Raw genomic sequence first — 13,717 nt, 5'->3', positions numbered from 1 at the left:
AAACATTGGAGAGGCTGAAGAGAAAGGGATGAAGAAGCAGAAGAATCCAGATGGTCGGGAAATGAAGATGATGGTTCAGCGGGAGACGCAAAACTACTCATGCTTCAAGCCAAAAGCTGGAAGTGTGTTTCCCTCCAAGAGAAAATCAGTCAAACGCCTGATCTTTGATCGTTTAGTTGTCTGCTTTGGCTCATTACCTCATCGTCCTCCTTCCTCGTCATCAGCTTTGGCATCCCAATCCCCAAAACCCTATTAGATCTCACCTCAAACATCAAACACCATTGTAATGCATACAATTCAGCAGTTATTCTACTCCTCCCAAAAGTACCCTTTTTTTTAACTCCTCCCAGAAGTACTTAATTCTGTGTATTTCGCTTTTGTAAGTTTAATCTATGTATGTGGTTTGCTTATCTGTTTTAAATTTATGTTTCAATGTTTCTACTTTTTCATATATAGAACGAATAATTCATGTGTGCACACTTTTGGCTTTTGTGTCTCTGATTCGGATTTGGTTAGTGCATCAAAACTCTAAGAGATTTAGAAAAATTCTAAGAGATTCACAGGGTCCCATACACAAATTAAAGAAGAAAAAAAAAATGTGAAAATGAGAGAAAATTTCTGATATATTAAAACTAAAACAACCCAGAAAACCAAGTTTGGAAATTAAAGGGAATAAGATGCGGAAATGAGAGAAAAGTTCTGATATATTAAAACTAAAACAACCCAGAAACCTAAGTTTGGAAATTAAAGAAAAAAAAATGCGGAAATGAGAGAAAAGTCCTGATATATTAAAACTAAAACAACCCAGAAACCCAAGTTTGGAATAACTATGAATTGCGTAAAATTTATCTTGTTTATTAGGTCTAGAAAAACATAAAAATAAAACAAATAACTAATTAAGCAGTTGAGTTTGATCTTATCTGAATTCTGAATTGCCATATGCATGACCTGCTTCATATCAGTTTGCTTGTTGTGCTAGATGTTGATCAAGAGATCTCGGTGATCAAGGTCTGCAATTGATACCGCTATATAAAGTGACATGCCTATCTTTCTTAAAGTTTGACAGTCTAAGTACATAGACTCCTCGGGAGATGTGGCAGATAAGTGCTGTTCCTTACTGTTGTTGCTGCTCCACAGTTGACATCATGCATGGACCCTTCAACATACATGCATACAAAGTATAATTAGCTATTATTTTCAGAATTTACAAATATAAGCAGTAGAGACCTCCTCGGGCAATGCTCGAAATTGGGCCTGAATCCCCTTCGGGCAGTTAAATTCTAAAAATTTGAATCATTGGTCTAATAACCTTCGGTGTGCCCACAATTTGACTACTTTTCAAAATTTTCCATGTCACCATATACAAATTTATCATTGTACTAGTTATCGTTACTCCTGACTTTGTTTTTCCTTAAGGATTTGTATCTTTTCTATTAAAAACAAGATTTGTATCGTGAAATTGATTGCTTAAGTCACTTTGAGTTCTAGCTAGGGCACTGTCAGCTTGTTCGCATCTAATTTTGTGTGGTTTACTTATTCTTGTTTTAATCTAATGGTTTCATGTTCATGTTCATACTGTTAATGTAGTGTAATTTTCTTACATGCCACGTGTCTCTTGACTGGTCTTTTTCTGTGTGAACATTTTGAGCTTTTGCGCTCATGGGATTTTATTGATACGTTACACGCACACACTCTTTCAAAGTCCCCCTATCTTTCTTTTCTCCCCCATCCTCTCCCTCCTCTGTATATCGCATTTTATCTTAATTCATTAGTATCCGTTCAAACTGGTATAAAATGAGATAATAATTTTTCTATTAAACATATTAATCAAATTTATCGAAGGGCTACCAACTTTTACACGTCTTAATTTGTAGAATGGTAATTTGGAGGAATGGTTCTTGAAATTATTTGTGACTTATATTTAAGTCCTTCAACTCTTTCATCACTTTCATAATTCAATCTTAGGGGCAAATTAGGAACTCACGTCACATTTGTAAAATAAAAGGATAATTTGGAGCAATAGTTCATGAAATTACCCTCTCAACTCATTTTTTTTGTTGATGCAAGTTCATCTTCAAAATAAAAAACCCAAGACCTTTTTTTTAATACAACTTAGTTGGAGGGAGGGTGCACATACACAAACAAAAGATCCCAATAACACCATATGTGACGAATATGTTATACAAATGTGACCCTATGTATTATACTCACTGCCACCATATTAATTTTTAAACATCAAAATCGATGAGTGATCGTCACCTTATTAACAAATACAAATTCCATGACTGAAATTGGTGAGATTTCATGGACAAGGAGATTCACTTGAAGAAAAGAAAATGATTTATTTCAAGGTTAACTATATTTCACACTCTTGAAACTTTAAAGAGGTTATGATCTTTTAATTTTTCATTTTACACTATAAAATACTAAAATTATATCAGTTTATGATAGAATGGTGTTGTCCACACACTCTTTTTTACTTTTCACATTCCTCTTAATTTCTAGCCGTCGAATCTGATAGGAGCATATTTATGCACCTTAGTTAACTAGTTCTTATGCATTTTTGTTATGTTTTCTTAGTTTAAAGTAGTCTTTTAAGCTAGTTTCATATGTTTTCAGGTTTAAGGGCATATTACATAAAAGGATGCAAATTGGAGCCTTTTGGAGCTAAATGAAGCTTAGATTGGAAAGTACATGCTTGGAGCACAAGGAATGGACGAGTTTGAAGGTCAAAGGAGCTTAAGAAATGAAGAAATGAAAGTGAAGAACAAAGAATTCAGAATTCGAAACCAAAGTTTCTAAAGTTGGAAGTTTCTATTCTTGGAGGTTTCCATTTTCGAGAGTTTCTATTCGTGGCTTTGGGCTTTTAGATGACCTATCTTTTTCCCCTAACCCTAGCCGCACCTAGGCCTCTAGAATATCTGATTTCCTTGCCTTGCAAGGCATTCTAGAAGGCCCATCTCTAACCCTAACCCTAGCCCTAGCCGCACCTTAGGCCTTATTCCCACTAAAAATCTGATTGTTTTAACCTAATTTCTGATGGATTAGGGTTTCTAGAAACCCTAATCTGATTGCTAGGGTTTTGAAGTGCCTATATATACTCATTAAACCCTTTTGGCCAAAGGACCATCTCCGATTCACATCATTCACGCCAGAATTTGTTCCTTGCTTTCTGCCGCACCTTTCCATCACCATAGTCCATAATTTCTGCCCAAAAACAACCCTAGCCGCACCACCCATCAACCCTAAACTTTTCCATACCATTCCCCATCCATTCTACACCATAAATACCACCCAAAACCTGTTCTAAAGTTCTCTGCCGCAGCAAGGAGGAAGGAGAAATCGTTGATGAGCTTGCTGCCAAGTTGGAGCGTTCTAGGTGTTTTCTTTCTTTGGAGTTTAATTTCTAAATTTATGTATCTTTGCTTTGCAAGTATGAGGAACTAAAACCCCCTTGGCTAGGGGGGATTCAAAACCATGATTATATATGTGAAATAAGTTGATTACTTCCAGTTATCGTTGCATGAGTCGTGAATACAATTTGCTTAACCGTTTGATTTAGAACTTATTCTTGTATGTTGATTGAGAGTGCACGCTTAATTTGCATGCTTGAATTTGGTGCTAGGATATAAGTTTGTTTCACCTAATCGTTATGAATTTATATTCGCAAGTAGTGAAGGTCGCTAGTCACGATCATGTTAAGTAGATTCCTGGCAAGAGTATCATGCTTTTCATAGTTACGAATGCCTTGTCGATGCTTATGATTTCCAAAGAACGTAGTGATTCTAACTTGTATCTTTATCATGCTGTTCATATAGAGAACTTGTTGGGAATAATTTGTTTGTGATGCATATTCATCCAATTCAATGATTCTAGGGAAATCTGAAGGTTAATTTAAGCGGACCTAATTAACTTGGAGTGTCGAGGTTCATAACTTATTGAATTGATAACTGGAAATTGATTTACGTTGCATATATTTCATGTGTGGAGAAGAACCCCTTAGCTATTCCATCATCCATTGATTCATCACAATTTTGTCTTACAATCTGTTTTCTTTACAATCTGCCATTTAATTTAAATTCGTCCAAAATCAACCCCACTTTATTTCTTTGAGTCATATTAGTTAGAACTTGTCTTAGATTATGTTTTTAAGTGTTTTAGGTCATTAGGAAACCAAAATTCGTTCAAGTTTGCATTAGAGTCTCAAAACTGCCCAGAAAGTGTTTTAAGGCAGTTTTGAGTGTTTTTGGTGCTGTTTTGAGTCTTTTGATTTGTTTTAGTGTTTTAGAGTTTAGTTTTGCATTCTTTGAGTCTAGTTTAGTGTTTTAAACTTTGTTTTTATGTTTTTAAGTCAGTTTTCAAGCGTTTAGCAATCCCTCCTAATCCCCGGTTTAGAACGATCTCTACTTATCCATACTACAATTGTCAAAAAGAGGGTTTAATTTGTGTGTCAACATAATTTTCGCATCAGAATCGAATGAATTGAAGAGAATTAAATGATTAGAAATTAAGAGTAAATGTATGAAGCATAAAAAATAAAAATAAGTATGTAAATATCATCATCTTATAATATGAATGATACAACACGCTGAGATGCCAAATTTTCTCAAATAATATGTAGGTTGGAAACAAGTTGAGGAGAATCTTTCTTTTTGCACTCACTGCATGCTATTATGTCCCACACGTCTCGTGAGACGTACGTAGGAGACGTTTTTTTCTAAGGTTCGCATGACAATTAATTATGTCCCAAGTAATTAATGGAAAATCAGATTGGTGGATTTGAAGATTTGTACAGAAACAAACGATAAAGTATAAAAATGAAATATAAAAATTATATAGATCCTAATTACACTTTGATGACTTTTCTATTAAACCAGACCATGGCGTCAAACTATTGGAAACTAGCTTTAAGCATGCATCCACTTGTTGATGTTGATGGAATTGCAAGTATATTGATGACTTTAGAATATGTCTAACACGATCATGGTCTTAAAATTACCAATCATGGATTGTGTTTGCTAATTAATAAGGTGATGATCCCTCACCAATTATAAAAATTGAAGTAAGATTACCAAACTCGGTTAATTTTTTTTTTTTAAATAAAAGGAGACCAGTTGATGGTTTCATCACGATAGTCTATCATTTCGAGGTCGAGAAGACTGATAGAGGCATTTCAGCATTTCAGCATTTCCCTAACCACCATTGTGCGGTTCATCAGCAACCAGAATTGAACCTAAGACGTGTCGTATAGAATATAGACTTATAATTTGCTCCCAACTACTAGACCATCCCGTGGTGGTTCAAACTCGGTTAATTAATCTTATACCTTTTTTTTTGTTCCTTTTCCCAATAAATTTGCTAAATGAGTTAACTGCCATTTTCTCCATGAATTAATTTTTATGTTGTAAAAGGACTCAATTTTCCAAAATAAGTGACACGTTTTGGTGCCAAATTGGAAGATGTTTACAAAGTGTATCTTAGGAAACAAGTGACATGGAGATCTTCAGGTGACATGGTTCTTGGATATACTGCTTCCCCCAACATACCTGCCATCAACCCTCTTTTGCCTTTTTCTGTTATTTTTTTGGCCATTTAGAGCAGTTCCACCAGGGACTCTTTAGGTCGGCACCTAGCCAAATTATTGGCCCGGCATCTAGCCATTCCACTCCTGCCCAGTAGATAGGCTGGCACCCAGTCTAAGCTAGTCTCCAAGCCAGCCCAAAATCGACAGAGCCATGGCCTAGCCTACATGACATCAGCCACCTTTTTTTTGTTTTTGCACCAGAGAGGGAGTTGTTGTGGAGGCTGAGGAGCGAAGCTGGTCAAGGCGGGAGAGGGTGTCGGGAGGGAAGGAGCCACGAAGGGAGAAGGACGGGAGCTGGTTATGTGATTGTGTTTCTAAGGAAAGGGCTATTTGAAAACTGAATTGAAAGCATGCATGATGTACAAGCAGATCCCATAATTAAGGGATGAATGAACGACTGAAAAAATGCCAAAACCTATGCCATTTGAAACTGATAACATATACTGATTAATGCCAATTTAGAATCCCTAATCCCAATTCGAATTCAAAATCACAATCCTTAACTTTACCTTAGATTTTGAATTCGAAATCCCAACCCCTAATCCCAATTCGAACGGGAAGGTGCAATTTCTTACCTTGACCTTGAGGTAGAGGCATGTGCAATGCAGATGCAGCAGTCGGAAAAGTGAGAAAGAGACCGAGAGATTGAGCCGAGCGAGAGAGAAAGAAACCGAGAGAGAGAGAGAGAGAGAGAGAGAGAGAGAGAGAGAAACCAAGTTAGAAAATAAAAGTCAAATTATTATTTTATAATAAAATTTAATAATATTTTAATAAAATTGACTAGGCTATTTAGTTTTAGGGGTGGAGATACATTTGGCCTATTACTATTCATTGGGGTCTATCACTGTTCACTGAGTGGATTAAATGGGTTGGGTGCTGGCTTATTTTTTTTAGGGGTGGAACTACTCTTAAACTTGAAAAGGGCTTCCACTCAGAAAACTTGGGTCATCTCCATGATTAGGCAATAATTATGTTGAGCGCACCAGACTATTATTTGGTTAAAATGGCACCAGGCTAGCCAAACATAGTCTTTTAACCTTTTTTTGGGCACAACTCCTCAAATGCAATAATTAATTCAAATTTAACGACTTAATTGAAAGCATCTAAATGTACTTTAATGAAATTAAACAATAAATTTAAAGTATAAACTTAAAACTAATAAATTATTGTGGGGCTACCCCTTCGGTTGGAAATTGTATATGGTATGATCTGACACTGTTTATTTAAAAATAATTTTTTGCAGGATTATAATTCTAGACGGGGTTGAAGATGGCCTTTCATCACTGAAGAAGGTATCCTTTAACAGTGTACAATTGATTTGTGATACAATATAAAATCTTTGTTGCATAGGTATCTTTTAATAGTGTACAATTGATTTGTGATACAATATAAAATCTATATTGCATGTCAAAGTTCTTCTCCATCTAAAGCCTTATAAAAAACGGATGCTCGTTAAGTCATTTATAAAGAGTGTAATAAAATATGAAAAATTGGAAGAGCACCATTTTACAAATGGAAGGGTTCAATACAAGCAAGAAAAATTTAAAGGAAAATTAATGATAAGGGTTCCAAAACTTTGGATTTTAACCAAAAACCATCTAATAAGTTTATTTAATGGTTAGGATAAAGCCCAACACTTAATCAGTCCAATCAACATGGCCCAACTGAAATAACCTAATGTGTTTCCAATTTTACCCTTGACCTTCCGTTAGTTTTTTCGTGAAACAGACCAAACTACTACCCGCAAGCAAAGCAACAAAAACCCAGATCAATGCACTGCCAAAACCGCATAAAACCCAACCCTCACAAACGGCCGGCCGACTCCAACCGCACTTCGAACAATTTTATCCCTTCGAGTTCCCCATGGTAAATCATTCATTTATGATCTTTTTCTTTTGAATTCTTTCTGCTTTTTGTATGTTTTGAAGATATTTTTCACGCTCTTTTCCCCAATCGGCGGGATGTATTTATGATCTTTTGGTTAAATAATATCTATTCGAGTCTTTCTACTCCAGAGAGCTGGAGATGGTGTTCTTCATCCCGGGTTTGCTCTGCATTTTCATACAAACCTCCTGTTCATCAATAGATGTGCGCGCGGATTGTTGATATATAATTGTTCGTAGTGCGGTGATCATTCCTGACAAGGTACTGTAGTCTGTAGCATATGATTGTTGCCTTGGGACAGCATATGAACTTAATGAAAAAAGATTGGTAGCAAATCAATAGCAGGTCATATGTGGAGAATGGATTACAATATATTCAATTGTTTAAGCTCTCCGATGGCTTCCACTATATATTTTAATTCATGTGTGTGAAGGAAGGATATGTGAAATTAATAAGCCCATATACAATCAGTGGATCTATTTTTGATCTTTTGGTTAAATAACCGTTCTTTTTATTTTTCATACCATTCTTTTTTAATTTTTCAAGCTCCCCACGGGAAACCTTAGCTTTTTGTATCTTCATAACCTCTGTATCCTCTCATCACGAACCCAAACTGTTATAGAAATAGTTAATATTCAGTTTAAGAAATAGTGATAGTATCCTTATTTAGTTCTAGAAATAGTCAGTGTTCAGTTTAATAAATAGTGATAGTACCAGTGTTGAGTTTCAGAAATAGTGTAGCACCCATGTTTAGTTTAAGAAATAGTTAATATTCAGTTTAAGAAATAGTGATAGTACGGGAATTGAGTTTCAAAAATAGTGTAGTACTAGTGTTCAGTTTCATAAATAGTGTAGTACTCGTGTTTAGTTTCTTAAATAGTCAGTGTTCAGTTTAAGAAATAGTAGTAGTACAAGTGTTCAATTTAAGAAATAGTGATAGTATCCATGTTCATTTCTAGAAATAGTGTAGTACTCGTGTTTAGTTTCATAAATAGTCAGTGTTCAGTTTAAGAAATAGTAATAGTACCAGTGTTCAGTTTAAGAAATAGTGATAGTACCAGTGTTCAGTTTAAGAAATAGTGATAGTACCCATGTTCAGTTCTAGAAATAGTGTAGTACTAGTTTTCAGTTTTAAGAATTAGTTAGTGCTCAGTTTTAAGAAATAATTAATGTTCAGTTCTACTAGTGATAGTACCGGTGTTTAGTTCTAAAAAATAGTGGTAGCAACTTTTAAACTCGCAACAATCTCAAACTGACTCTTTATAAATAGCTTATAAGAAATTTATATTAATCTTACTTTGATTCTATAAATATTTTGATAAGCATTTCAACACGAGTTTGATTTTAAATCTTCCTCAGTCTAAATCTTTTTCAATTCAATTCCTCTGATTTCATTTAGTAGTTAATAAATTAGTAGATGAGCAATTCTTCCTTCTCATTTTAGTTTCTCTAATTTCATTTACAAATTTTTATGCACGCCATAAATAGTTGAAGCTCCTCTCAAACCCCATCACCTCAAAAATAAAAGACATAACCTGGCTCAATTGCCCTTAAAAATTGAGATCAATCGAGACTTAATCAATTCAATTTTAATTATACATGAGTAATGTTCAGCAAGTAAAAGAGTATATGGCAATGGCAAGCGAATGGGGAATATGTTGACGCTTAACTGGGTTCTGAACTTAATTAGTAGATATCATATAGGATGGAAGGGCAGAAGGGACTTCAACATCACATGCATTCAAACAAAAACCCAAAAGCAGACCTAAAGAGAGGAGACGCAGAGGAAAGCAGTTTGCCATGCTCAAAAATACCTCACGAACCTCCACTATATGTAGGGGTGGATTTTTTTGCCAAATTGCCGTGCCAACCGAATTGCCAACTGTACCATACCGATTTTGTGCCAAATTTTTTGTACCAATCGGTAATGGTATGGTATTGTACCGTACCGAAATTTCATGGTACGGTTTTGGTAATGGATACCATTACCACGGTATTACCATACCATACCGAAAATCCAATATAATTTATAATTTATAAATTATATAATAGATAATTATATAATACATATTTATAATATTCCAATAATTTGAAAATAAAACTCTACTTATATTAGCATTGTTGTTGGTGACTTTGATCTCTTAAAATTGTGGAAATCAAACACAAAAGAGTTCCTAATTCTTTCACACATAGCCAAAATATCTTTGTAACCCCCACTTATACTGTTGCTAGTGAAAATGCATTTAGCCTAGGGAGGAGGGTTGTGGACCCTTTTAGGGTATCCTTGACTCCTAAAATAATGGAGGCACTAGTGTATACTAGTGGTTGGCTTAGGGCAGATGAAGTAAACTTCTATAAGGAACCAACGGAAGATATGCTTCAATTTTACAAGGAAATGGAAGAAGAGAAAACAAGAAAGATATGCTTTAATTTTTTTAGTAAATTTGTTATTAAATGGTTTTTAACTTTAATTCTTCTTGCTACTAATTAATATGTTTTCTTTGTTTGTAATGTAGGCTTGACACAAACTCAATCTTCTACAAGTTCAATGCGTCCTCCAAAAGCTTCGACATCTCAAGCTTGAATAACTGATCAATGAATTCTCCTTTTTTGAAGTTTACTTCCAATTTTCATTTAGTTTGAAACTTTAATTTCTATTTGGATTGTTAACTTCTATTTGTTTTGGTTCGTAACTTCTATTTGGATTGTAAGCTTAATTTTCATGATGAACCTTGATGCATCATTTGAATTATTATGTGTGTGAATTGTGAATGATGAAGAATAGATGAATTTAATCTATAATGTATGAGATAAAGGTACAAAAAAAAATGTTTTGCCCTTGAATTGGGTTAAAAAAACAAAAACATATTTTGTCCCAAAACAAAATGGCAATTACCATTACCATACCATGCCAACCGAACTTTTGGCAATACCGAACTTCGGTATACCGAAAGTTTGGTACGGTAATGGTAATAGATTTTACCAAACCGAAAGTTTGGTACGGTAATTGGTACAAGGGTTTTGGTACGGTAACCGTACCGAACCCACCCCTAACTATATGCCATGCACTCTTTTCTTTCTTGGTTTCAACAAATTTGAATAGGTTACAAAATTGAATATTGACTTCTATTTCTGAACTGAACCAAAATAACCCACCATATTTTTGGTACTAAACCAAAATAACCAACATTATTTCTGCAACTACAACAAAATAACCCACACTATGTTTGAAATTGAACCAAAATAACCCACACTATTTCTGAAACTAAACCAAAATAACCAATACTATTCTGGAACTACAGCAAAATAATCCACATTATTTCTGGAATTACAGCAAAATAACTCACACTATTTCTGAAACTACAACAAAATAAACCATACTATTTCTAAAAATGAACCAAAAGCCCACACTATTTTTAAAACTTCAGCAAAATAACCTACACTATTTCTGAAATTACAGCAAAATAACCCACACTATTTCTAAAATTTGACAAAAAAAACTACACTAGTTCTGGAACTATAGCAAAATAACCCATGTTATTTCTGAAATTGAACCAAAATAACCTATACTATTTTTGAAACTACAGCAAAATAACCAACACTATTTCTGAAATTGGACCAAAGTAACCTACACTATTTCTGGAACTACAGCAAAATAACCCACATTAATTCTTAAACTGAACTAAAATAACCCACACTATTTCTGGAACTACAACAATATAACCTACACTATTTCTGAAACAGAACCAAAATACTATGCACTACCACTAATTTAATTACAATACTATGGATGATATCATCAATCCCAATATATATTATAGGCCATGGCATATATAAGATTGTGACCATGAAGATAGATCAAAGTACATACTACAAATTTTCTCATCTTACAAGTTGAAACACAACATTCCATTAACATAGCTAATAAGCACCGCTGAGTCTTTATATCGGAATCTTGACTCTTTGGTATTTGATGCCCTGCACTCTTTGAATTTAATATAATTTACAATTGCCTTTTCTTCTAATCTTCTAACTTTTGCTACTTAACATATGATTAATCATTACCTTCTCTTCTGCTTTTTTTGCTTTTGCTACTGAACAAGTAGCTCAAACCTCACTTGCAATCACATCTAATAAAAAAAATATGAAACATTGTTTGTGTTTTTTGACAGCGGGTTCAAACCTCGGGGGTTGTTATGTAATTAGCTCATATGATTAAGATGAAGGTCATACAACATGTTGCTCAAACGTTAGACATATTTTAATCTGGTATTCTTTTTTTTGTTTTTTTAATATATAATCTCAAGATGTAATTGACATCTCATACAATCAAATAGCAAACTCAACTAAAACAGAATCAAAATGCAGCATTGTCATACTAAGTCCAGAGCGATCCTAACAAAATTAAATATCGAAACCCAAACCTAGATAACTGGACAATAACAACAGCAGCACCCATTTCTTTTCTTCCACGAGATGAACCTTCAAAATGCCTGCTTTCACATAAACTAACATGAGTCAAAAATGGTATTGGCAGGACAATCAGTCCCCATTCCTCCTGAAAGAGGAACCCTCGGTCTCGGTGAGTCTGGCACGACCACCAGTAGGCTGGCACAGCACAGTCTGGCAGTTCCCACACACCACAACTGTTTGCGAGTGACTGAACACAGTGGTTCTGCACAAACATATTCGATTACATTCACTTTTAAACAACAAATAAATACTCTTATTTTCTAATTTAGCACATAATTTAATAAGTACTTAAACGAAAACAGCAAAAAAAGGATAAAAATTCACATGTTGAAACACCCCTGGCACTTGACATCCTATTCAAGTTCAAAACATTCAAAACTAGTATCATCCCACTTAAACATTCAAAACTAAACAACCTAAATACAAAACCCATCGTTCGACCAAAAAAAAAAATACAAAACCCAAAATTAGAGCGAATAAGAATAAATACAAAACCCAAAAGCGTAAGCATCCATCGATTAATATCCATACCATAAAGAAAGAGTTGGGGGTCTGTACAAGCCTCTTGATCTTGTGCTTCCTCTTCTCAAGCTCAGCTGATGGATGGAGCAAATCGATATCGTTCTGAAGCACCATCTTGATTGAAATCGAAGATCGTAGAAAATAGCGGCGACCGCGAATGGAAGACTCTAGGGAGAGACCGAGCTTGCAACAATGGCGGGTGAGAGAGCAATTTTGATTCGGTATTTTGGTTGACACCTTTGGTGGAATTGGTTGCAGAGGAAACCATGACAAGGCAACCTCTGAATCTACTAGAAGATATGCACCAAACAATCCTTCATTCAATTCACCAAGGGCTGGCTTCCGTTGGGGTAATTTTGGAAACTTAACTTTGTTCATTTTGGGCTCTGTAATCCAGCCCGTGTGAAATTTGGGGTCCTTGTCCTTATGATTAATTTTGAGGTGCTTTTGATTAAAGAAAACTATAAGATGGTTTTTTATTAAAATAGTCTTGATCTAAACCTTTTTCATTAAAGTTCCCAAAATTTAACCTACAAAACTGCTAGAGATGTGAAGCTAGAAAATAAAGAAACATTCGTTTTCCAAAAAAAAAAAAAAAAAAAAAAAAACATTCTGCTATTTATTGCGTTTCCATCTTAATTAGTAGCAATTTCATGAATCTTGTTTTTTCATACATGATCAGCGAGTCAATTGATAGTGACCCATGAGTGCTCATATTCCTTTTCATACATCAGATCTGTTAAAAAAATCGGTTCACAGATGTGGTACCGAAACGAAACATGGTAAAAAATCGGTTCAATACAGGTCGGTATGACTGGGTGTACCAAATTACTACCGAAACTAGTGGGTTCAATTTTGTTCAGTTTAAATACGGGTCCAGTTTGGTTTTTGGGCCTTTTCCTTTTTGGGCCTTTTCCCTTTTTTGGGCCTTCCCTGTTTTTTTAAGCCTCTTCGTTTTTTTGGGCATTTCCTTTTTAAGCCATTTCTGTTTTTTGGACCTTCCCTTACGGGTCCAAAATGGGTCATGACTCAAACATCAAAAATCAAATTTACTTTCAATCCAACAACATCAAGGATTTCACATCAACAATTTCAATCCAACAAGCCAACAACATCAAACATCAACAAATCCAATCCAGCAAGTCAACAACATCAAAGTTTAAGTAAATGCCTTGTGGTGATAGTACAAACCCAAATGAAAAATCAAAGTTCAAGTCAAAGCCTTCTGGCATTAAAATAAGGGAACTTTAACGA

General features: G+C 34.7%; 1 protein-coding gene and 1 long non-coding RNA gene across 2 annotated transcripts; one reads left to right on the top strand and one right to left on the bottom strand.

Moving 5' to 3' along the window:
- The first annotated feature begins 7,238 nt into the window (after window positions 1-7,238).
- Window positions 7,239-7,803, top strand: LOC139195945 (uncharacterized). Its single transcript, XR_011581027.1, has 2 exons — window positions 7,239-7,450; window positions 7,600-7,803. It is a non-coding gene; the product is annotated as an uncharacterized lncRNA (long non-coding RNA).
- A 3,922-nt stretch (window positions 7,804-11,725) lies between these two features.
- LOC103435808 (uncharacterized) lies at window positions 11,726-12,943 on the bottom strand. Its single transcript, XM_070821641.1, has 3 exons — window positions 12,473-12,943; window positions 12,266-12,294; window positions 11,726-12,143 (listed from the first exon to the last, which is right to left on the bottom strand). The coding sequence occupies exons 1-3, from the start codon at window positions 12,839-12,841 to the stop codon at window positions 12,011-12,013; spliced, it is 531 nt and encodes a 176-aa protein (XP_070677742.1). The 5' UTR covers window positions 12,842-12,943; the 3' UTR covers window positions 11,726-12,010.
- Window positions 12,944-13,717: the final 774 nt, after the last annotated feature.

This window comes from Malus domestica, chromosome 05 (assembly GCF_042453785.1).
Source record: "Malus domestica chromosome 05, GDT2T_hap1".
NCBI classification, from domain to species: Eukaryota; Viridiplantae; Streptophyta; class Magnoliopsida; order Rosales; family Rosaceae; genus Malus; species Malus domestica.
This window is presented reverse-complemented; position numbering and strand designations above follow the sequence as displayed.